We start from the raw sequence: 21,960 nt of genomic DNA, 5'->3' as shown, positions 1-21,960 counted from the left end.
TACTGTGACATCATTTCGGAGGGTTTATTCTTCTTATTCTTAACGAGCTTACAAGAAGTGGAAATTAATTTGTAAACTTCTACAAAGTCTCAGTCTTGAATCGAATGAAGGTAGTATACAAGAGCACCGCAGTGTACTTCTCATCCAGCCGGATGCCAGCAGTTCCGACGGGGCCTTAAAACAAATCAGGGTATTTACATCTGCAAACATGTCTCGCTTCTCTAGACTCCAAGGTCTTCTTTTATACCCAAGCTAAAATTCTCGAGCTTCACCAATATCGCAAACATCAAATACACCCACCTCAGGTAGGCCTCTCTTTCGTAGAGCAGTCTTCAGCATCTTGGGGGGTTCCATGACTTCCTCCAATGTGAGCGCCCAAGTGCCCCAATGAATTCCCATTGCGCGCTTGCATTGCGTATCGCGGAAGATCTCGACGGCATCCGCCGGGTCTGCATGCACCGGCGAGAAAGCCACACGTGGATGATAGGCACCAATTGGAATCAGACCAAGGTCAAAAGGTCCCCGAAATTCGCCAATCTGTTTGAACTGAGGACATCTCGGAAGATGATCATATTCAGCACTGTAATCATCGGTTCCAGGAGGGAGACTTGGGACCGATCGGTAGCCCGTATCGCCACCAAACCAAACTGACTTCTTGCCAGATCGAACACCCCACGAGCACCATAGGGTAGTGTCACGATCCCACATGGTTCGCGCCGAACCGTGCTGACACGGCAAAGCCATTATCCTGGCGCTGATCTCGCGGGGATTGTCTCCATCCTTGACTGTGACAGTGAGGTCGGCATCCTCCCACCAATCGAGCTCAGTAACATGGTTGATGCCAGACTTGCGGAACCATGTCTCCAGACCTAGACCAACGAAGAATTGTGCGTCTGGATGGTGTTTCTGGACCTCGAGAATGGAAGAATGCGAAAGGTGGTCGTAATGGGAATGGCTGATGCAAACAGCGTCGATAATTGGAATATCTTTTATATCGCATGGTTTGGGCGTATATCGCTTTGGTCCCATGAAGTTGAATGGAGAGCATCGATCCTCGAAGACAGGGTCGAAGAGAACGCGCAGGCCAGAAGGGAATTCGACATAGTAGCAAGCGTGGCCTAGCCACGTTGCACGGATCCTATCGCTTGTTTCGCGCTCGGTATTCCATTGCGGCTTTACCACTGGTACAGTTGGGGGTGTCAAATCGGGGTGCTTCATGTCGCCGGTGAAAGTGGGCCTAGAATCATATCATCAGTTTCTGGACGACGAAGCGCTCTTGACATAGCAAAGTCCTCACATACCACCAGACTCTCCGCACCATGGTACCGAAGTTGGGACTGTATGCATGTGAAGGATAAGGATTCTTGAAGCCCACTAGAGAGCCACGCTTGAGGAGATGGTGAGGGTTGGAAACAGCTTCATCTGGAAGAGCTGTTCGACCAGGTATTTTCGACACGGCAGTGCTAGAGGCGATAGAGCCTCCAGATGAGCCAGGCGCATCCCTTGCAGCCAGCTCCGGAGGCTTCAACTGAGCTGAAGCGGCAGTTGCGGCTGGAGCCATGATGGTAGAGGATGCTGAGGAAAGGGTTGAGTATGCGGAAACAAAAGCCAACGGTTTAGTATTTTTCGTTGATCCAAAATGATAACTCAGTTGACGGATCGTCAAAGAAGTACGCGGCATGTGGTAGTAATGTCCCAAACCGGAGGCTTCGGACTTTAGCAGAGTCACAGTTGCACCAGGTAGGGGTGTTTGGACCAGGGCAACCAGGCAAGATTATTTAGCATCCATTGATGAAAGGGAAGAGAGTTAAAAGAGAGGGGGAGAAGAGAGAAGATGAGGAGGTGGAGATGTAGACGTCAGGTAAAAATATGGAGAGACAGAGGTAGAGACAAGACAGAGACACTGAGAGAATGGGTGAAGGAGCTATGACCTTTGGAGTCTAGGCAAGTACATTCCTCGGGACCAACAATGGAAGCATCATGGAAGCTACCGAGAACCAACTTGCCGAGATTAGCACTAGGGGGGTCCTGGAATGTGTTATCTTGCATTAGACGGGTGCAATGACAACGGGGATAAAAACTTGGCGGAGTTAACACTGAATGTTGGACTTCCATTGTTAGGCAGTTATGCAGCTGAGACACGAATATGAGGTTGTGCAGTCTGTCTGTACGTAGCCTAAACTGTTCATACCTAATATACCTACTAGTCCAAGCGATACTCAACAGCCCATACTATGGTATACTACTCTTATCCAATCTGTAGTCTGAAACAGATCAATCATAAGTTCTTCAGCTTCATCATAATGCCTCACTTTTGCACTTTGGACCTTGTCCCCTGCTCTTCATAAGTCCATCCCCAACTCAATAAATGCCCTACAGCGCCTTAGCGGAGTTCGCATCACTTTTCCGCTCGCAAATTACAACCCCCCGACTCCCCGACCGGGGCAATTAAGAGGATCTTCCGAGGGCATCCGGGGAATAAACGAATCCGAATGCAACAGAAGACTTCTATTGTATCCTGGTCTTATTCTGACGAGCTTCTTGCCCGTTGACTATACTTCGTATTGTTCACTCCAACATCACAGCTCATAAGATATAATACGACCCTGCAGAGAAAAAGAGTCATCTACGGAGTACTCACGAATCATTGCAGTCATGGAGCTACCCCTGCTCACATCTTCGGGAACCCCCTGACAAGGTGCTGACCATCCTTGTCGCGGCCATGTGGTGCCCATGCTTGCCATGCTACGCACGTTGTCGTCAGCTTATTATTGCAACATTGATAATTGAGAAATAACGTCGTTACGCGTTTTTTCGTAACTAGAGTTTTCGTAATCAAGGCCAGCTATATCAGATAGCCTCGTGGTATCTTTCCTAAAAACACCAAAGCAAACCACCAGGTATCTACCATTACTAACATGTCATAATGCTTAAACTCGCGCTCATCAAAAGCATATCCCCTAGAAAGGGAGCATGTGTACTTTAGACAAGGACCAGTCAGACGAGATTGTGTCCAACTGCTCTCACTCATCCATCAGTCGACCGATTATAAGCCAAACGCCATAAAACAAACCAGAAGGCCGCCCGAAACATTAATCGTCATCATAAGCGTCTCAGAAGATTGCTTCATGCGTAGCTCTCATCACATATCCATCTGTCGAGTCTCCTCGCCCATCTCGTCACTACCGAGCTCCTTCTCGAGTTCGTCTGCTACAAAGCCCTCGTAGTCATCAAGGTTCTTTTGGACATGAATCTTGAACTTGATGACATCGTTGAGCATTCTATCAATCTCGGTGTGAAGCTCTTCTCGGAGAGCGTTGGCCTGAAGCACAAGTTGCTCGTATCTGTTTGCCCCGTCAGTACTTGTCACTTTAATCAAAGGCGCGTGTGTCCACTTACTCAATTGTTGTGTTGATCTCACGCTGCTCCAGAATTTGCACGTTCTCAGACAAGCCAGCTCGCATACGCGATAATTCTTTCTCCATCTTCTCAATATGTGCGTCAGAGGCCATCTTCTGTGCTGTCGACACCTCTTTTGTTCTTTCATACTCCTCTTCTGCTGCTCGAACACGGTGATTGAGTGCCTCCACTTCACTGCGCCTGTCCTCGATGGCCTCCTTTATGCCATCAAGCAGATCGTGATCCTTCATCATTTCTTCCATTGCCGCTGCTCGGCGATCTGAGATTTCCTTGCGTAGCGATAGGAAGCTGTTTCGGATTTGTCCCCGAAGGTCCAAGTTGAGAATATGGCCTGCTTGGTATCCAGTGGTGGCGTCAACAAGGAGACGGTCCGCAGATGATGGGCCTGATGATCCCTTCAAGTTGGTAGAAGTGAAATCTGAGCTATCGGCCACCATGACCTGGAGTTCAAACTCCCTGCCCTTGGCGTTGGCTGCCGTCGAAGGGATTAGTGCAATCTGATACGCCATTGTGTTGTATCGATCCACCATTTGCTCCAATTCATCTAGTTTTCGGCTCGCCTCAGTCTCTCGCTCTGTCACCTTCTTCTTTACTTCCTCCAGTCGTTGGCCAGCTGACTCAATGCCGCGCTGCAATCGCTCCCGCTCTGCAGTCATGCGGTCAATATCCTGCATGCTGATTCCTTGGGCATCCACAGCTTTTTGTAGGCTTCGTCGCTCCTCGTCGGCCTCTTGAAGCTCTTCCATGAGTTTATCGAGCTCTTCTTGAAGGACTTGAGACCGGCTCTCGTACTTCTCGGACCTTTGCATCGCCAGGGCATTATACTCCTCAAACTTGATCTTATCCTCCTCCATAATCTTGAAGTGGTTATCGAGAACTGCAGGGTCTGGTGTTGACTTTTCCAAATCCTCGATTTCCTTGAGAAGTCGTGCGTTTTCAGCTTCTAGCATTTCGAGCTCTGATGTGTATTTGGAGTTTGATCGCTCAAAGGCGGCTGCCATGGATTGAACATGAGGGGCCAAAACGCGTTCAGCCTCCTCATCACCCATATCCTCGTCCATAGCCAACCAATCCCGGTAACCATTGCTGAGGAAGTCAAAGATGATGCGGTCGCCACTAACGTCAATGCCGCTCTCCATACAAGCCTCATCGTATTGGCAGTTTACATAGCCGTCGAGCATCTGTGCGAGTTGCATCATCCAGTGAAGAAGGCCAAGGAATGTACTCCAGTTCTGTCCTCCGACAGCAGCAATCTGACTCTTTGTGATACTTCTTTCGAAAGGGTATCGCATCTGCTTGAGTAGAGGAGGCACTTCCTGGTCGATATTCTTCTGGAACTTATGGCTGGGGTCTATACGATGATAGAGCCACTGGAACATGTAGTTGAAGTCCTTCTGCGTCGGTGATTTGAGGACATTTTGCGAAAGAACATGCTTCATCTCCATTTCGAAGTTGTGTTGAACCATGTATTCCAAAATTTCTTGTCCAATACGAGCTTGAAAAGATCGATCTTTCAGGGGTCGCGGGTCGCGGGGTACACCAGCTGGGGCTGGTGTAGTTTGAAAGAAACTCTGGTGCGTCGTTGGAGGAGCGGTAGATTGACGAGGTCGGTACACGCTGCTGCGTCGATCGCCATCAGTGGAAGCTCGTGTTGTAGGATTTGGTGTAAAGGCCGACGCTTTAGGAGCAAATGAAGAGCGCTTCACCGACGAAAGGCCAAGGTCGGCAAGGTTGGTTCCGGATGACGAGCGTTGGAACAAAGGCTGGTTAGGTCGCGGCATGGCAAGGGATTGCCTAGATCCCGACATGGAACGGACATGACTGCCAGGGTAATTGCCGCCAATATTGGAGCTGGATCGCTTCATAGTCGAACCAGGCTGCGGAATGGCGCTGTTTGCATTAATACCACCAAGGGTCTATGTTGCAGGTTAGAATCATTATTGCTCAGGCCGATGCGCGGGAATGGCGGTCTACCAGTTGGGCGCAAAAGCTGGTAGAAGATATTCGGTATTCGTACCTCTCTAGGTCTACGGACGCTCCAAAGGCCCGTATCTTGGGACATGATCTAGTGAAAGGGGAAACACGCGACTGCAATGAGGTGCATGCGCAAAGCAGGCGACTATCGTGAGTTGTTGTATGTGCGGAGCGGTCGTCGTGATAATGGTGTTGATGTAAAGTGGGATGTGAAAATGCAGAATGGCGTAAAGCAAGGTGAAGAGAGTAGGGTAGGGGAGATTAGGCGTTGCAGAGTGTTGCTCGGGAGGAAAGTAAACAAACCATCAGCTCAACCTGATTGGTCGATAATCTCTGTGTTGTCTCTGGCGGAGTAGCGGTTGAGTTGGCAAAAGTGGATATTCAATTAAGATTACACGTGATCGCGCCTGCAGCCTCAAACTGACGGAAAGAAAGACGGGAACCGTTTGGGGTACGTATCTCGGCAGGTCAATTGGGAGAAGCCTCGGTACAGATCGGTCACGCTTCCGACTCCACGCCTCCACGTTCTTGAACTCCACGGTCCGGCCTCCGCAAGCTGAACTAGCACATGCATTTAACGTTTCCATCATCATCGCTCAAGTCTTTTCAGGAGTTACTTCTACAACTTCTTCCCATTGCGACTCAGGTTATGTGGTGAGAGCCGTCTGACGGCTAAACATCAATCATGGCTATTCGCGAGGATCTCGTATCCTCTGCAGTAAGTTGACCTACTCCCCCAGCCACCAAAGCTATTGGAGTATAACCAGCAGATGCTAACTCCTGAATAGACCCAATGTCAGTGTTCAATCTGATACAGCCATTACAAATGCGCCGGCTAACCCATCGCAGTTCTCCAGGACCCGAGTGTCGCGTCATCCTCTGTCGAGAACCGCATCTCATTCCTTCGAAGCAAGAACCTGACCCAAGAAGAAATTGACGTTGCGCTGGCACGAACAGGTGGTAGCGCACCCCCAGCTCCCAACGCGCCTTATCCCAGTGCTCCCGCCGGCCCTCCTCCTGGTCAACAATACTATCCCCCCTATCCACAGCATGCCTGGCAACCACCGCCACCTCCTCCCCGTAGGGACTGGAGAGACTGGTTCATCATGGCCACAGTAGTTGGAGGCGTCTCTTATGGCCTCTATGAGTTAGGCAAGGTTCGTGCTTGTCTTGTTCCAATTTTGATGATGTAAGCTAATATGCGACCAGCGCTACGTATATCCAATGGTCGCGCCTCCGACACCGGAGAAATTGGAACAAGACAAGAAATCGATCGAGGACCAATTTGACCGAGCTTTCACGCTTGTTGAGCAGCTTGCGAAGGATACGGAGAGTCTGAAGAATGCTGAAAAGGAGCGAACCGAAAAGCTGGACGCAGCGATCGCGGACCTCGAGACAGTCATGACCGACCTCAAGGCTGCGAATCGTCGTCGGGAGGACGATGCGACCCGAATTCGTGACGAGGTTCAGTCTCTCAAGGACGCGATTCCTAAGGCTCTCGAGAACCAAAAGGGCCTGACTGATAACCGGCTGAAGGAGATCAACACTGAGCTCACCAGTCTCAAGACATTGGTATCTCAGCGTATGACCACCCCCAGCAGCACCACCGGTTCTTCAACCATGAACACCTATATGCGAGGCACAGCCGGAACTGTCGGTGCTAGTGGAAGCTCCAGCGCAGCTACTCCTGCTGCCTCTACCTCGACTCCCGCTGCTAAGACCAACGGAGAGAAGGCCACAGTTGAATCGGCTACTACCACTCCTGCTGCAGAGGTCCCCAAGCCTACATTCCCCTCTGCTCCTCAACTTAACCGTTCATCCTCCCCTCTCGCCAACATGACCGGCAAGAAGTCTATCCCTGCTTGGCAGATGGCCATGGCTAACCAGAATGATACATCGTCGACTCAGGTCAAGGCCGACGAGTCAAAGGCTGGCGCTAGCTCCAGCTCTTGAAACAGTGAAGAGTATACTTGACCATAATTGTACAATATTTATGCATCCATATTTTTGGAATAATCGGGTCTGTTGAATGGAGGTGTTTACGTGGCGGGATGGTTTGGTATTGTAGCGTTATATCACCATTGTCAATTTTACCACATTACTTATTTGAGCCTAATTCACAAACTCCATAAGACTATTCATCTTTGTAGGTAGGTGGGTTTAGGCTGACCCTCTTGTAAATTGTATTCCTGTTGTGATAATTCTTTAAATCAAGCGAAAATAATCCGAACCCTGACAGATATTATGATGTGCAAGATGATTGATTTGGACAGAAAAGCCTGCAAGATCCAATACCAATATTGTTTGAAGTTCCGCGCCTAGTTGTTTGCTTCCCACCTCGCGTGCGCTTACATGCATCCCCTTGCTATCGCGCATGCACTCAACCTTGACGCTTCCCGCAAGAATTACCATTTTGGGGATGAGCCTACAAGCCTCATAACCCACACTCGACCAACGCATTGACCGTTGAAGGCTTTCATCTCAAAGTAGTCCAGTATTAAGTGAATGCAAAAAAAATTCGTCTTGTTAAATTCACTAGCCAATCCCCGCAATATAACTCTGATTCTGTTGCCGAGAGATCTGATTCATGTCTGAAGCGCTGGTTGCAACTCCATGTAGACGTCACTTGAAGGTTGTGAACTAATTCCGTGTGCCGAGGCTCATTTTGTTGAACCAACGCATCAATTCAACTGATCACACTCTGATTTCTTTGTGATTTGACTGTGAAAAGTGAAAAGGAACAACTTGTCACGACCTAAATATCGACCTTTCAGCTGCCAGAGAGTTCACGCTGGCCCTAGGTAACCACACCTAAAAGCCCACTTACACTTACAAGTGGCAAAGCAAGAAGTGTCATGGATCTCTAAGACCGCCATTCCGGACAAGGACTTTGACGCGATTCCAAACGGAAAAGACAGCCCCTGATTGGACTCTGTTCGAGGGAGATCATTGAAATTGGATCCTGGGGGTTCCTAACTCTTTGTTTAGTTAGATGCCGCTGTACCACAACTCTTCAACTGCCTCAGCTGGTCTTCTCTTCTACTACCCCTCCCTCTAACCTATTACCCATACCTTTATGACTTGGGTCTCAATCAGGCAAGTCTCTGTTGTTCTGATTATATCAGTTCGACGCCTTCCTTGACTTGTCCCATGCCCTGCCCATCTGTTGTCTTGATCACTTCGTCTTTGCTTTTAAATCACTTACATCACACTCACATCAACAACTCTACCTTCAGCGACAATCCTCCACTCTACATAATTTTGACATTCATACCATCATGGACTCAGCAACTCTTGAGACCGTTCGGACAGTTGTTCCATTACTCCCTCTCATCGTCCGCCAGGGCCTAGCACACATCCTCAACCTTTCCGACTCATCCAAATATCTCGACCTGCGAAGCGCCATCATCATCGCCTGCCTTCGCGTTGTTCTCACACCAAAAGCTCCCCGTAGTATATCATCTGTTCAACGACTTACACTCCGTGACTCTGGCATCAAGGGGCACATCTGGGTTAGCAAATATGCCACACCACAACCTCCCGAGACATCAATCCGCGATGCCCTCGTCAGCACACTCGAACACCTCGGAGGCTCCACCTGCCGAGTCCCCGTTCCCGATCTCGTTGATGTTGAGGCCGAGTGGACCGGCTACCGGAGCGGTGTAGCCCGTGGCGCTCCGTTGCCTGACGTGTCGGAGCGGGAGAGGTATCACGGCATGATGCAAGAGTGCAAGAAGCCAACAACAGTCTTGTACTTGCACGGCGGCGCTTACTATCTCTGTGACCCAGCAACACATCGTCCTACAACGAAAAAGCTGGCGCAGTTGACGGGGGGTCGGTGTTACTCGGTGCGCTATCGACTTGCGCCGCAACATCCATTCCCTGCGGCGTTGCTTGACGCTTTTGTGTCTTACTTCACGCTTCTGTATCCACCTCCGGATGCTTATCATGACCCTGTGCAACCGGAGCATATTGTGATTGCTGGTGACAGGTATGTCTCGAGTCTAAGGAGTCTAAGTTGAGTGTGTCACAAGTACTAACATAGGAGTTTATAGCGCTGGCGGCAATCTTTCACTGTCGTTACTCCAACTCATCCTCGAGCTCCGCAGACATGACTCTCCAATTCTGTGGCACGGCGAGTTGCGTCAGGTTCCCATGCCAGCTGGCGTAGCACTCAACTCTCCATGGCTTGACATTACACAAAGCTCCCCAACATGGGAGATGTCAACACCAACGCCATGTGATTATCTTCCCAAGCCGGAGGCCATCGAAAAGCGGACAGTCCCTCCGTGTGAGGCCTGGCCAGCTAATCCACCACGACGCAACATGTACATTGCCGACGACCTCGCTGCTCACCCTCTTGCATCTCTCGTCATGGCACGCAGCTGGAAAGGGGCGCCGCCTATTTACCTTTGCACAGGATGGGAGATTCTCGCATATGAGGACAAGTTTCTTGCTCGCAAACTCGAGGCTGATGGTGTGCGAGTGGTGTTCGAGGAGTACGAAGGTATGCCGCACTGCTTCGCTATGATGCTGCGTAACGCTCCTGCAACGCCACGGTGCTACAACGGCTGGGCATCATTCATACGTGCGGTAGTGGAAGACCCCGATAGCATTGAGTCGAGTGCTGTCATGATAAGGGCGAAAACATGCGAAGAGGTACCATTGATGTTTGACCAGCTGAGTGATGCTTCAGAAGAGGATATCCAAAAGAGGGTCTTACAGAAGACAGGGTTAGAAGATCGCATTTTGGAAACACCAGTAGCTAAGCTGTAAATGGTGGCTTTACTTGACGGCGCTCTGAAACGCAATTGCGCATGTAATGGATTGGATACATATAGGATACTGTTTGACAGCTAGGCGCTAGGAATATACTTACATATCGTTAATTGCTCTTCTCGATAGCAGAAATTACAATTTCAATGATGATGTATTCACTTTTATCTGGTGAGGTCCTAGTTTAAGTAGTGTCGCTTTGACATATCGATGTCGGACTTACATGAGCTGCCCAGCAACTGAAACTTTAACGACCGGCACCCTCGGAACCCTATAAGCCAAGACTTATAGGATCATCACCCACGTTACGTACCACGAGCCCTATAAACCAAAACAATAATTCTTCCATGTAAACATCGATTGCTTCTTTTTAAAAACAATCCCATTATCAATTCCGGCTCCGCCTCCACCACTTCCGATCCCCGAGACCGGCCCGCACGGGAAGACCCACCAAACTTTTATCCCAAATGTCGCTGATCGCTTCACCTCAAGAGCAAAACAAGCCACCTCCAGACTCAGAACCCGGGTCCCCTTCCCCAGCAATGGAGCGCCACAAGCAGGCTGTGACAACCATCGCATCAGCCGTCCGCGGCTTCTTCGAGCGTCGTGAGCCATATCGCATCTTCCACGGCAGCACGAATAGCACACGGCCTCAGCAGACAGGCAAACCCGTCGTCGATATCAGTGCCCTTCGAAATGTCCTCCAGGTCGATCGTGCGACTCGCACTGCTCTCGTCGAGCCCAATGTTCCAATGGATAAACTTGTTGAGTCGACGCTGAAGCATGGCCTTGTACCGCCTGTTGTTATGGAGTTTCCTGGTATCACGGCTGGAGGAGGGTTTGCAGGCACAGCTGGCGAGAGCTCCTCGTTTAAGCACGGATTCTTCAATGATACTGTCAATTGGGCTGAGATGATTCTTGGAAATGGAGAGGTTGTCCGAGCGTCGCGAGAGGAGAACGCTGACTTGTTCCGTGGTGCTGCTGGAGCTGTTGGCTCTTTGGGCATGACAACGCTTCTTGAGCTTCAACTTCAAGAAGCTAAGAAGTTTGTCAAGACGACCTATCATCGTACGAGCAGTGTTGCTGAAGCTGTTGCTCGTATCCGCGCCGAGACCGAGAACCCTTCCAATGACTATGTCGATGGCATCCTCTTCTCCAAGGACCACGGCGTCGTTGTTACTGGTACCCTGACTGATGACAAGCCTGCCGATATCAAGCCTCAGACCTTCAGTGGTGCATGGGATCCCTGGTATTACCTCCATGTCCAAGACCGCACTCGCAACGTTCCCTCCGCTGGCCCTACTGTCTCCGCCGAATCTGCCTCTTCCTCTCCTGTTGATTACATCCCTCTCGCTGAGTACTTCTTCCGCTATGACCGCGGTGGTTTCTGGGTTGGCGCCGCTGCTTTCACTTACTTCAAGGGTGTTCCTTTCACAAAATTCTTCCGCTGGTTCCTCGATGATTTCCTCCATACTCGCATGCTGTACCGCGCTCTTCACGGTAGCGGCGAGTCTGCTCGTTTCATCGTCCAGGATCTGGGCCTGCCTTACAAGACTGCTGAGACCTTTGTCGACTACACTGCTGAGAACTTCAACATCTGGCCCCTCTGGCTCTGCCCGTTAAAGCAGACACCTCCTCCGACTTTCCATCCTCACACTGGCGAGACCACAACTACCGCTGACGGAACTGTGACCACTCCACCATCGCTGAACATTGGTCTCTGGGGCTGGGGACCTTCTGACCCAGATGAATTTGTCGCCAAGAACCGCGCGCTTGAAGATAAGCTTGTTGAGCTTGGAGGTCTCAAGTGGCTCTATGCTCATACTTATTACAACGAAGAGGAGTTCTGGAAGCTCTACGATCAACAATGGTATGAAGCTCTGCGAAAGAAATATCACGCCGAGACACTTCCTACTGTTCATGACAAGGTCAAGGTTGATGTTGAAGCGCGAAAGGAAGAACGACAGAAGTGGAAGCGATCTCTCAAGAGCAAGCCCCCGCTGGGCGGCCTATATGGTATCTGGAAAGGCATTCAGAGCAAGGACTACATGCTCCACCGACACGGAGAGTGGAAGTTCAAGGAGGAGAAATAGACGAATACCCCTATTTATGTTATGTATGAATAGAAGATAGTTGTAAAAGTATCTGAACATGGCTTGGAAGGCCATGTTCTTGGATGTCACATATACTGACAACCACACAGTGGCTGATAGAAGAATAGACACAAGCTAGAGAAAACTTAATCGATTGAAATACTTTTTTTTATATTCCAAGTATCGTAAACTCTTCTAAGCGCCAAATGACCAGGTCTATATGGTACGGGCCTTGACAAACTTCCTCGTAAATCCCCCAGGAGAGACGGGCCCAGTACTTCCACAAGCCATAATGCCCATCATTATTAGCTCAATTAGAGGACCTTGATGTCAATCTCCACTGCGCGAATTGCGCTTCTATCATCATCCGCTGTATTCTTCTTCCCTGTGCGTCTAAGTTTTCTCCCATTGAAGTCATCATGTTCATGATATGCTTACTGCCCGGTCCATAGCTGTAATGGAACCAAGTCTAGAAGCGAAAAATGTCTCGTATAAAAAGTTGTTCGAGCAAGGATTCTTTAGATTTTCAAAGGATGATCTTTACTCCTTGATAGCGTACTCGCGCTTGAACATGTCGTCGACCTTGGTAAGGTAGTAAGTACCAGGGGCGATGGTAGAGGCGTCACCCTTGGGAGTGTAGTCCTTCTGGAGATGGGCCTGCTTTCGGAGGTTGCACATCTCATCGTAAGTCTCAGGGGGGACAGCGCGGCGGGCCTCAAGACGGGTAGGGATGCTGAGGACGCTGGAGATCTTCTCAACGCTGCCGTTGATGCGGAAAGACAGGAAACTGGCAGCAAGACCAGATCCGTAGCTGAAGAGACCAATTCGCTTGCCCTCAAGAGCCTTGTTGTCGACAACACTGATCAAACTGGCAAGACCACCCCAGACACTGCCACAGTACATGTTACCGCAGTTGGTGGCGACCTGGATAGAGGGGTTGACACGCTCCTGGAAACGCTTCTTGGTGAGGGCCATGAAGGTCTTCTCAACAACCTTGTCGGTCAAGGACTTCTCGTAGTCCATGTCACGGAGCTCAGGAGCGACCTCGGCGAAAGCAGGAGAGTCGGCATTGGCGAGGTAGTCGTGGTAGAGGAGACGAGCGTAAGACTTCTGGACAAGCTTGCAGGTAGGGGAGTGGAAAGCAAGGTAGTCGAAGCGGTCGAGGCTGGTCTTGGTAGAGTCGTCACCGTTGGAAGCACCGTTGGTGCCGTTAGTGGCCTGCTTGGCCTCACGCTTGCAGTAAGCGCGGTAAGCGGCATCGAGGGCCTTGGTGTAGCAGTTGACGGAGTAGTGGCCATCAACATAGGGGTACTCGCTGGTAAGGTCGGGCTTGTAGAAATCGTAGGCGTGCTGCATGTAGGTACCACGCAGACCGGGCTCGGCAACAATGGGGGCGTTGGGGCCGATCAGGAGAGCGACGGCACCAGCACCACCAGTGGGGCGAGCGTTGCCCTTGGCGTAGAGAGCAATATCACCGGCAACAACGATAGCATCGCGACCGTCCCAAGCGGAAGACTCAACCCAGTTGATGGCGTTGAAAACAGCGTTGGTACCACCGTAGCAAGCATTGATAGTGTCGACACCCTCGATGTTGGTGTTGTCGCCAAAAAGCTGCATAAGAACACTCTTGACGGACTTAGACTTGTCGAGAAGAGTCTCGGTACCGACCTCGAGGTAACCAATCGAGTTGGGGTCGATGTTGTAGTTCTTAAGGAGCTTGGAGGTAGCAGTAAGGGCGAAAGAGTAGATGTCTGCAGAAATCGCATATTAGCGGTGATCCAATGCCATCACGAGATTTCCCCAGGACGCGGTGAGGATAGGCGCATTGCGCTAAGATCGTCCTTTCAGGGGACGGTGAAGAATTGGGGAAACTTACCCTCACGGTCGTCGCAGAAGCTCATCTTGGTCTGGCCAAGACCAATAGTGTACTTTCCGGCACTAACGCCATCGAACTTCTCGAGCTCAACCTGATCAACATACTAAAGAGCAAATAAAATTGTGGTTAGCTTGGTGTCATCAGAGAGGCGTTCGTTCAAGTGTTGGGATAGAGGGGCACAATCTGAAATGGAGGGGCACACGACCAGAACCCGAACACGAGAGTAATAACGCAGGGACTTTTTTTGTCCCATCCAAAAAGTTTGGTGAGGGGCAATATTCAACGACAACAGTTCCCAGCAGAAACAGGAGAACATGAGGGCATTGAAGATTGTGTGATGATAGCGAACAATCGCAGAGGGAATATCTCAGCTTACCTGGCTAGGGACATAAAGCTCAATGGCCTTGATGCCAATGTTCTGAGGACGAGACATGATGAAAGATTTGGGGAGAGAAAGAGACGGTTGGTGGGGGAAGAAGAAGAGGAAGACAAAGAGAAGAAGAGATGGAAGAGAAGTCGAGAGAGAAGAAGAGGATGTGGAGATATCTTATAATAAGACGACGACAAGGGAAGGGAAGGGGGGACCCGGAAGAAGAGCGCGAGATTGCGGGTTCAGGGACAAGCAGTAGAGTCTCTGTAGGAGTGTAGGTGGTCTTGGTGCTTGTTAGGTTGAGATGGACTGAGATTGGATCTCCAAATCTAAGGTAGACGGGGTGTGATTTCAGTGAGTAAGTGGCCGCGGCGGGGTGAAACGAGTGACCTTCACTTGTTGGGCGGGTTAGTTAGATTCAGAGGTATCAAGTTTTTCACCGCCCTTTGCCTTTTTCCACTGGATAGACGCTGCACTGTTGGCCTATCGTGTAATTGGATTGGCTGCATATGATTTTTGAGGTACTTGTAGACCCCGAGTTAAGGTCATGGATCCTTGGATCATGGCCATGATGGACGACAACCAACTTGCTTGTTAAGAAGGTTGGACGTCAAACAACAATACTCATAATTGTATATTGTTTAGTTATCACCTATACTTCTAGATCAATAGACAATTCTCCCTCTGATAGTAACACCGAGCCATACCGTAATATGACTCGAGATCATGTCAACAAATAAGTCATGGCCTCACTACAACTCTCCAGCAACCGAGAATTTTTTGTTTCCTCCTCTTCCCGCTCCTGGCTTCTGCAGCACATGTCGCCTCCTGCCAGGGGCAAGCCTCAACCGGTGGGTGCCGGGCCAAGACGTACCTGGTGTGCTTGACAGCGGTCCTATTCGGGCTTGTCTTGTTGTGTGTGATGGGATGGTGTGGATTAGTTGCTGGTTGGTGGGACTTAGACGGGTATAATTGAGTGCCTGCGGTAGCGGTAGCGGTAGCTGCTGGAAACACGAACACGACAACACATAGTCGCTAGTGGTAGATGATGAACCTGGGTTTCTGGTAAGGCTTGATATCCGGTAATTAATCCCCCTGTAATTAGTTCAAGGGCGATCCTTCAATACCCAGTATTTCTAACGGGCAGTGGCATAAAATCCGTGTGCTCATCTAATGGCTTTCAAAGCAATTGTTGAGAGTGTGGTCTGTGGTACAGTTACAGTAGGCAGGCCTCTTCGCTTGTTGGCGTTTAAACAATGTTTCGAGGAACCCTACCCAGTTCAGTAGCTGATCTGCACTACCTACCCTTTAGAGTAACTTTCCGAAAATAAATTCTTTGTTAGGACTCTCTCAGAAAAGGGCTTGCACCCTTTCTTAGTAAGACGTCGGGGCATGATCTATAACAGTAGGAAACCGGTTTATGTCAGAGCCAATGGAATTACTTGTCCATGTCTGTGATGAGGTGCTCACTCTTGAGGTGCTGCGAACCTCCAACTCCACCAGACACAAACGGGAGGCTGTGGCCTAGAACCCGTCTTTTTCCAGGGACTACCCGCTAATTAGCAGGGGACAACAGCGTATCATCGCTTCTAATCCCGCACCACCACGCTTACCCTTTTTGGACAGTTCCATTTCATCCCATCAACAGCTTCGATATTCTTCAACTTCTTCACCCATGCATTCGATTTACACAATACAACACTATCAAGACTCTCCATGTCTATCATGTCTTGCATATCGTCGTATTATTATGAGACAACAATGTTAGCACTAGAACTATCCATATCATTGGACTATGCACAGCTACATGGGTCTGACTTTTAACGACTTCGCTGGAATCGCTCAATTTGTCCCACTCTCTCACTGCTCATGTTCTTCGGGTCCATCTGCCGTTTGCGTTCTCAGTTGCGTGGATGGATGGCTTAGTGTTTTCTTCTTGCAAGTATACCCCAGCTATGACTAGTAGTTTTACTCCTCCACGCAGGATATCCTAATTGAGGCGGTCATGATGTGGTTTCGAAAACCAACTTCAGACTGATTCTATCTACCACGCCTTGTCTTCTAGTACCCTCTAATAGCAATTTCTTGATCTCCTTCATACCTCTCGGCTTTGACCAGGACTCTCGCCAACAACTAACTTTCTGATATCTACAGTCCCTCGGAGAGTACTTACGCTTATGGCCATGAGAAATTTATCGACATGCGTCCCACGCAGTGCCCCGTCTTTAGCGTCATGTTCCGGTTTGTCCCTCATGTGCAACTTTCTTCATCATACAATCCCTGGCTTGTGACGACGTCAACTCGTACTTCATTATCAATCGCTCAGCATAAGATCCGCCGCATTCCGTTCTTCGGCGTGGGTCAAAACCGCCGTCCTAAGTCTGATACAGCTAGCCTCCAAGACTTTGGCACACTTTTGTGTCCAAGTCCGCCGCTATTCGGCCTAAGATAATCAACATGCAGATTCCTGCATCTCAGCACTACCATCAGGCCTGATTGATTATCGCTCAAGATTTTCGGATGGGGTCGGTTGTCGTGGAACCTGGATGGTATCCATCTAGCGTCTACGTACCTTTGGGACATGGGCCGTGGGGATGGCAAAACTATCGCCCTCTTACGCCTCATGGAAGGATTTTCAACATATGCATTATGATGTTTCAAAGGAATCCATGAGAAGCTGAAGAATGATTACAGTAAATGTGCCACCGTCTTCGGATTGCGCTCTCTTATTCGGGTCGATCATTCTCAAAGCTACCTAGCCTCTTAGCCTTGTAAGCCGCATCGCATCCCTTTTGTGCATCATCGCAGGGACCTGCATGGGTAAAGGTCCATCGCAACGGCACGTTACTAGTGGCATCTTGAGACACTTGGATCCTTTTGCGAATTCGACCGTTCAACATGGTTCGTGTTGTTCGGTCACTCTTGGTTCCAGATGTTAGACAGCCTTCATCTTTTTCCTCTTCTCAACTACTCTTTATCTCTTGGTCCAAGCAACCCCAGAAGGATCTAAACGACCCCAGATCCTGCCCCTGGCATGACGTATTGGTTCAGCGGCATCGATCTCGAATCTTTTGCCGGGGTGAGAATGCCTGTCGCTCTCGTGTTCGCTCAGCTGATGTTTCCTTCATATGGAGGTGATAACGGAGACAGATTGAAGTACACGGAACTCTCCGCAAAAGTCGTTGACTAAGATTTGATGAAAGTTGCATAGCTCACAGGATGGACTATCATTGTGCAAACTTTTGTGATATACGAGTCACTGTGAAAAAGGAAAGACTTGACAAACTGCAGTATGACTATTAAGTGTATTTTAAAAAGTGACGCTGACGCTATTGAAGATGATCAATCTCTTAAGTTGACAGATACAGAAAACTTCCATCCAACGCCGCTGTATGCATTCTCTATCAGACTCTCCCATTTATGCAAATGATTACGAAGCAGTATTGGGGGTATCGTATCCGGAATCAGAAGTTCCCTTGGACTTGCTTGCTTCCTCATCTGGAACCTCCAGTTTCTTCTCTTCCTCAGCTTCCTTGGGCTTGTCTTCAGATTTCTCCGTGTCCTTCTTGTCGTCCTTCTTTTCATCCTTCTTCTCGTTGGTGCGGTTTTCAGTCTCGGATTCGGTATCAGAATCAGAAGAGTCAGAACCAGAGCTCTCGCCGTTGCTCTTTCGCTTGGCCTTGGCTTTGGCCTTCTTCGCCTTTGCTCGTTCCTCCTTACGCTTCTTCTTAGCTTCCGCCTTGCGGGCCTCCTGCTCCTCCTTGCGTCGCTTCTCTGCATCCTCAATTTCCTTTTGCTTCTTCTCCTTGCGAGTTTCAACCACCCACTCATCAACAGCGTCAATGGCGGCCTCAGGGTTGCGCTTGTGCTTCAGAAGCAATCCTTGGATTTCGGCAGGGCTGAATTCGAGCTCGGGCATCTTGGTAGCGAACTTATCAGCAAGAACATTAACTCGCTCCATGGTCTCCTGACGGGTCTTCTCAGCCAATGCAGCCTGCTTCTGAGCCTCCTCGGGCTCCAGGATTTCCACATCCTTTCCAGGCGCGCCCTCTCCCTCATAAGGGGCGTAGATGGCACGGAAGATAGAGGCACTCATATCAGCGTCGGCACGACCGAATTCGACAATCATATCGACACGGCCAGGGCGGATAAGAGCCTTGTCCAGCTTCTCAAGATGATTGGTGGTCATGATAAGGACGCGTCCTTCTTGAGAGGCAACACCATCGAGAATATTGAGAAGTCCAGATAGTGAAAGTCGACCGGGGAGCGCAGGTGCTGTAGTAGGGGGGAGACCAGGCTTGGCGGGTGCGGTGGTGACGGGGACAACTGCCTCCTCTGTGTTTTCACCCTTTGTATCCTCACGAGTGTGAGTGAGACCAGCAGTGTCAATATCCTCCAGAAGTACCACACAACGGCGAGGGAGCTCGGCAAAGAGGGTTGCCAGGTTCTCCTCACTGGCCATGGTAGAGCTTAGACTGACCATATAGATTCGCATGCGAAAGAACCCAGCCAGGGCCAGACTAAGCGAACTCTTTCCGGTTCCAGGTGGGCCGTAAAGAAGGTAACCACGGCGGTAAGGGATACCGCGGTTGGAGTACCAGCGACGGGTGTTGGGGTCGAGGTAGTCAGTCACGTCTGCAATCACGTCTTGCTTGACCTTTTCGTTGAGGATAACCGTGGAAATGGGGCGACTGGCTCGACTCATGCATCGTTGCCATGTAGGATCGCCACCATTTTGGCCAAGGGAACCACGGTAAATGATGGTCTTCTTCTCGTCTTTCTTCAAATACTGTTCACGAGCGTCGACAAGGAGCTCCTTGATGATACGGGGGTTGCGGCCGAAGCAAGAGATGGACAGCTCCTCTCGCTCGCTCGAGGTGAGAAACCCAGAGCGCTCCCGGTTCTCATGGCGCTCGAAGAGAAGGACATGGCCCTTGTACCAGAAAAAGTGAGAACCGACCGAAGGGGTATACTGGAGTGGCTTCTTGGTTGAGCCAGAGTCTTCCTCTTCATTGTCGTCGTCATCCCATCGAAACAAGAACCAACTCCTAGAGTTGATGTTTGTGTTGACCATGAAACGTCGAGAACCTTGGGCGAATCGTTGGTTTGCCACCCAGGCCATCACTATGTTGTAGATCTCATCATCGGTACGGATACGTACAGCAGACATAAGATGCTGGCCGATGATGCTCCACGAATACTCAGTGATATAGTTCCAGGCAAACATGATACCGGAGATAACCAGGAGAAGGGGGATGTAGAGGTTAAGGTCGATACCGAGATAAGCATGGACGATACTTGAAAAGGTGGAAAAGCCAGGGAATAGAAAGTCCAAGATGGCAAACTGTGAAGGGGGCGCATTTGGGAGACCAGCGGCCTCGCCAGTTGTGTTGAGGGTCTCCATGCTTCGGGCGTGGGAGATGGTCTGCAGGAACGCAAATGGTCCTATCATGCTAACGTACGTCGAAGAATGCTGTAAAGAGTGTATGGCAAGCCCACAGAGAGCAAGAAATCTCCGGACCTAAAGTAAGGATGCCAGGAATACCTAATCAAAGGGCTTCCTCGGCTTATCCTAAACTCAAACAAGTCTTGTTGCTGAGAACGGAGGTCTCTCCTTGCAGAGAAGGATAGTTGAGGTCTATGCTGAATATAGCTAGAGATGATGGAGGTGGGTTATGTGAGAGGGAAAGTTGAAGTGAGAGAGGCGACGAAAGGTTTTATAAGCGTCAAGTTTGCATGCACGAAACGTGATACTGGTGTGTACTAGAGAAAGAGGCATCCACACCCTCTGAGGGCGCGCCATCAGCCTTACAGCTCATGAATTGAGCCACTTGAGTCACAGCCCGCGTAAACCAACTGGGATCAATTCTCCACGCCGTGACACAAGTGGAAAAGCGGTTTTTCGTGTGGGGTAGAGATTGGCGGCTCCTATTAGACAAGACAATGATTGTCGCGTGAAAACTAGGCATCACAGCATCATCGTTAGGCAGCAGATCCGTTTTTTGCTCCATGAATCTTTTAGGATCAATGATACAGTTTCTGAAGACTCTTTGACACAGGGGAAACACTACCAACCAGTCTTTGAATTATTTATTTATTCTTCTTCTTCTTCAGTGGGCAATGTTGTGAAATTCTCATAAACTGTCTAAACATGCTATGCTGTCATTAGAGGCTTCAAAAGATAGTTCTCATAAAGTTCATGAGAGCTTTATGGATCCATCCAACCGTTAACCACAAACACCAATTATCTTTGTTCACTTCAAAGATCTTTGGTAAGGCAATTGGAGGCTGACCCGCTGACCCGCTGACCCTCCTGTGCTCGGTTGCCTCTTTTCTGTGAGCAAAACGAGCCAACACATTGGATTGGTTCAAGCTGCATATACAGTACGACACTTACAGGATGACTGCATTTTCCAACGCATTATACAGCTCGTCCAACTTGTAAAAGCAGGGATAACTAATTAGGGTGTTTCTTTCGTGCCTCAAGACCACTGTCGTCATATTCAATCTAGACCTTTTTTCCCCCTTTGTCTGTCTATCTTGTTGACTTACACCGCACTCTTAGCCCAAGCCTCCCGGCGGAGCATCACCCGGGAAGAGTCACGGCGGCGTCGAGATCCAATCGGGCGCTAAACCGTATTTGTTCCACCGGGAGGCTGTGTTTCAACCATTTCCCGGCAAGCGAACGCCGGTTGATGATTATGATTGGTCGATGCGTAAGGTCAAAGGGTCTTGTCGACATGGGGGGTTAGGAACATTTGATGCATTGCAGACTTTGGTGCATCGCTCAAAGCCGATGGCGGGTGGGGGACTTAAGAAAATGAAATGGGCAAACACCAAGGCTTTTTTTTTTTTTTTTTTTTTGCTACCGCAGATATTACGTATCGCACCTTGTGTATGAAAGGGAGCACACGACACTTTCTTGAGTCGTTAGAGGCATGTGAATGGTCGAGACTCTATCCCTACGTCATTTTGTCCTTTAGTTACCTGGTAGCAATCATCGAAAGGTCTAGACCCTCACGTTTCAAGGTGGATATTAGCAATTCTGGTTTCGTTCCTTGTTATACAGCTCGATGACCAAATTGCTATAATTGTGCCACATTGGATGGGATAAATTCTTTGTGACGTAGTTCGAGCGATTCGAAGTAATGGCTGTGATAACATTCTTTCTAAAGCATAACATCGAAACAAAAGATGCAGAGCAGCTACTCATATTATAAAATCATATATACATAGTATCTATTATCGCATCAAAGGCATGCGGATTGAATGCAAGCTGCTAATACGCTGATGGCCATACCAACAAGAAACAAAGAACGGCAAGCGACATTCGTCAAATTGATACGTGCAAGCAATCGTGAATTCATTCATAACCCTTCAGTTGTCTCATGACTGAGTTCCAATAACGCCCATGTCGGCATCCAAGTTTGTTAGCTATACATATTCCAAAT

The 21,960-nt window shown here is 49.4% G+C and overlaps 7 protein-coding genes across 9 annotated transcripts; 3 read left to right on the top strand and 4 right to left on the bottom strand.

The window, feature by feature from the left end:
- Positions 1–4: 4 nt before the first annotated feature.
- On the bottom strand, positions 5–2,007 carry FOXG_05981 (uncharacterized protein). The gene is made up of 2 exons (XM_018384475.1): positions 1,302–2,007; positions 5–1,237 (listed from the first exon to the last, which is right to left on the bottom strand). Exons 1-2 carry the CDS (start codon positions 1,679–1,681, stop codon positions 253–255), a joined length of 1,365 nt encoding a protein of 454 aa, XP_018241561.1. The 5' UTR covers positions 1,682–2,007; the 3' UTR covers positions 5–252.
- Positions 2,008–2,759: 752 nt separating this feature from the next.
- Positions 2,760–5,719, bottom strand: FOXG_05980 (kinetochore protein NDC80). Its single transcript, XM_018384474.1, has 3 exons — positions 5,438–5,719; positions 3,400–5,336; positions 2,760–3,344 (listed from the first exon to the last, which is right to left on the bottom strand). The coding sequence occupies exons 1-3, from the start codon at positions 5,480–5,482 to the stop codon at positions 3,143–3,145; spliced, it is 2,184 nt and encodes a 727-aa protein (XP_018241560.1). The 5' UTR covers positions 5,483–5,719; the 3' UTR covers positions 2,760–3,142.
- Positions 5,720–5,860: 141 nt separating this feature from the next.
- On the top strand, positions 5,861–7,586 carry FOXG_05979 (uncharacterized protein). The gene is made up of 4 exons (XM_018384473.1): positions 5,861–6,112; positions 6,183–6,189; positions 6,244–6,551; positions 6,604–7,586. Exons 1-4 carry the CDS (start codon positions 6,080–6,082, stop codon positions 7,345–7,347), a joined length of 1,092 nt encoding a protein of 363 aa, XP_018241559.1. The 5' UTR covers positions 5,861–6,079; the 3' UTR covers positions 7,348–7,586.
- Positions 7,587–8,096: 510 nt separating this feature from the next.
- On the top strand, positions 8,097–10,319 carry FOXG_05978 (uncharacterized protein). The gene is made up of 2 exons (XM_018384472.1): positions 8,097–9,385; positions 9,450–10,319. Exons 1-2 carry the CDS (start codon positions 8,673–8,675, stop codon positions 10,168–10,170), a joined length of 1,434 nt encoding a protein of 477 aa, XP_018241558.1. The 5' UTR covers positions 8,097–8,672; the 3' UTR covers positions 10,171–10,319.
- A 113-nt stretch (positions 10,320–10,432) lies between these two features.
- On the top strand, positions 10,433–12,443 carry FOXG_05977 (delta24-sterol reductase). Its single transcript, XM_018384471.1, has one exon. It carries the CDS (start codon positions 10,638–10,640, stop codon positions 12,261–12,263), a length of 1,626 nt encoding a protein of 541 aa, XP_018241557.1. The 5' UTR covers positions 10,433–10,637; the 3' UTR covers positions 12,264–12,443.
- On the bottom strand, positions 10,442–14,903 carry FOXG_05976 (hydroxymethylglutaryl-CoA synthase). 3 transcript variants are annotated; one of them, XM_018384468.1, is made up of 3 exons: positions 14,516–14,903; positions 14,140–14,242; positions 10,442–14,014 (listed from the first exon to the last, which is right to left on the bottom strand). In XM_018384468.1, the coding sequence occupies exons 1-3, from the start codon at positions 14,570–14,572 to the stop codon at positions 12,804–12,806; spliced, it is 1,371 nt and encodes a 456-aa protein (XP_018241554.1). In that variant the 5' UTR covers positions 14,573–14,903; the 3' UTR covers positions 10,442–12,803. The 3 variants fall into 3 exon arrangements, with proteins under 3 accessions (XP_018241554.1, XP_018241555.1, XP_018241556.1); XM_018384469.1 differs by having other exon boundaries at positions 14,140–14,903; XM_018384470.1 differs by having other exon boundaries at positions 10,442–14,242.
- Positions 14,904–17,610: 2,707 nt separating this feature from the next.
- FOXG_05975 (mitochondrial chaperone BCS1) lies at positions 17,611–20,286 on the bottom strand. Its single transcript, XM_018384467.1, has one exon. It carries the CDS (start codon positions 19,959–19,961, stop codon positions 17,940–17,942), a length of 2,022 nt encoding a protein of 673 aa, XP_018241553.1. The 5' UTR covers positions 19,962–20,286; the 3' UTR covers positions 17,611–17,939.
- Between the last annotated feature and the right edge of the window lie 1,674 nt (positions 20,287–21,960).

Source organism: Fusarium oxysporum, chromosome 2 (genome assembly GCF_000149955.1).
Source record: "Fusarium oxysporum f. sp. lycopersici 4287 chromosome 2, whole genome shotgun sequence".
NCBI classification, from domain to species: Eukaryota; Fungi; Ascomycota; class Sordariomycetes; order Hypocreales; family Nectriaceae; genus Fusarium; species Fusarium oxysporum.
This window is presented reverse-complemented; position numbering and strand designations above follow the sequence as displayed.

Coding starts and splice junctions, on each gene's coding strand:
- FOXG_05976 (XM_018384468.1), bottom strand. CDS start 14,572: ATGTCTCGTCCTCAGAACATTGGCATCAAGGCCATTGAGCTTTATGTC. Junction 14,243..14,515: donor AGCTTTATGTCCCTAGCCAG/GTAAGCTGAGAT, acceptor TTTGCTCTTTAG/TATGTTGATCAGGTTGAGCT. Junction 14,015..14,139: donor CTTCTGCGACGACCGTGAGG/GTAAGTTTCCCC, acceptor CGATTTCTGCAG/ACATCTACTCTTTCGCCCTT.
- FOXG_05977 (XM_018384471.1), top strand. CDS start 10,638: ATGTCGCTGATCGCTTCACCTCAAGAGCAAAACAAGCCACCTCCAGAC.
- FOXG_05975 (XM_018384467.1), bottom strand. CDS start 19,961: ATGATAGGACCATTTGCGTTCCTGCAGACCATCTCCCACGCCCGAAGC.
- FOXG_05979 (XM_018384473.1), top strand. CDS start 6,080: ATGGCTATTCGCGAGGATCTCGTATCCTCTGCA. Junction 6,552..6,603: donor GCCTCTATGAGTTAGGCAAG/GTTCGTGCTTGT, acceptor ATATGCGACCAG/CGCTACGTATATCCAATGGT.
- FOXG_05980 (XM_018384474.1), bottom strand. CDS start 5,482: ATGTCCCAAGATACGGGCCTTTGGAGCGTCCGTAGACCTAGAGAG. Junction 5,337..5,437: donor GCGTCCGTAGACCTAGAGAG/GTACGAATACCG, acceptor CCTGCAACATAG/ACCCTTGGTGGTATTAATGC. Junction 3,345..3,399: donor GAGATCAACACAACAATTGA/GTAAGTGGACAC, acceptor CGGGGCAAACAG/ATACGAGCAACTTGTGCTTC.
- FOXG_05981 (XM_018384475.1), bottom strand. CDS start 1,681: ATGCCGCGTACTTCTTTGACGATCCGTCAACTGAGTTATCATTTTGGA. Junction 1,238..1,301: donor ATGGTGCGGAGAGTCTGGTG/GTATGTGAGGAC, acceptor ATATGATTCTAG/GCCCACTTTCACCGGCGACA.
- FOXG_05978 (XM_018384472.1), top strand. CDS start 8,673: ATGGACTCAGCAACTCTTGAGACCGTTCGGACAGTTGTTCCATTACTC. Junction 9,386..9,449: donor ATTGTGATTGCTGGTGACAG/GTATGTCTCGAG, acceptor AGGAGTTTATAG/CGCTGGCGGCAATCTTTCAC.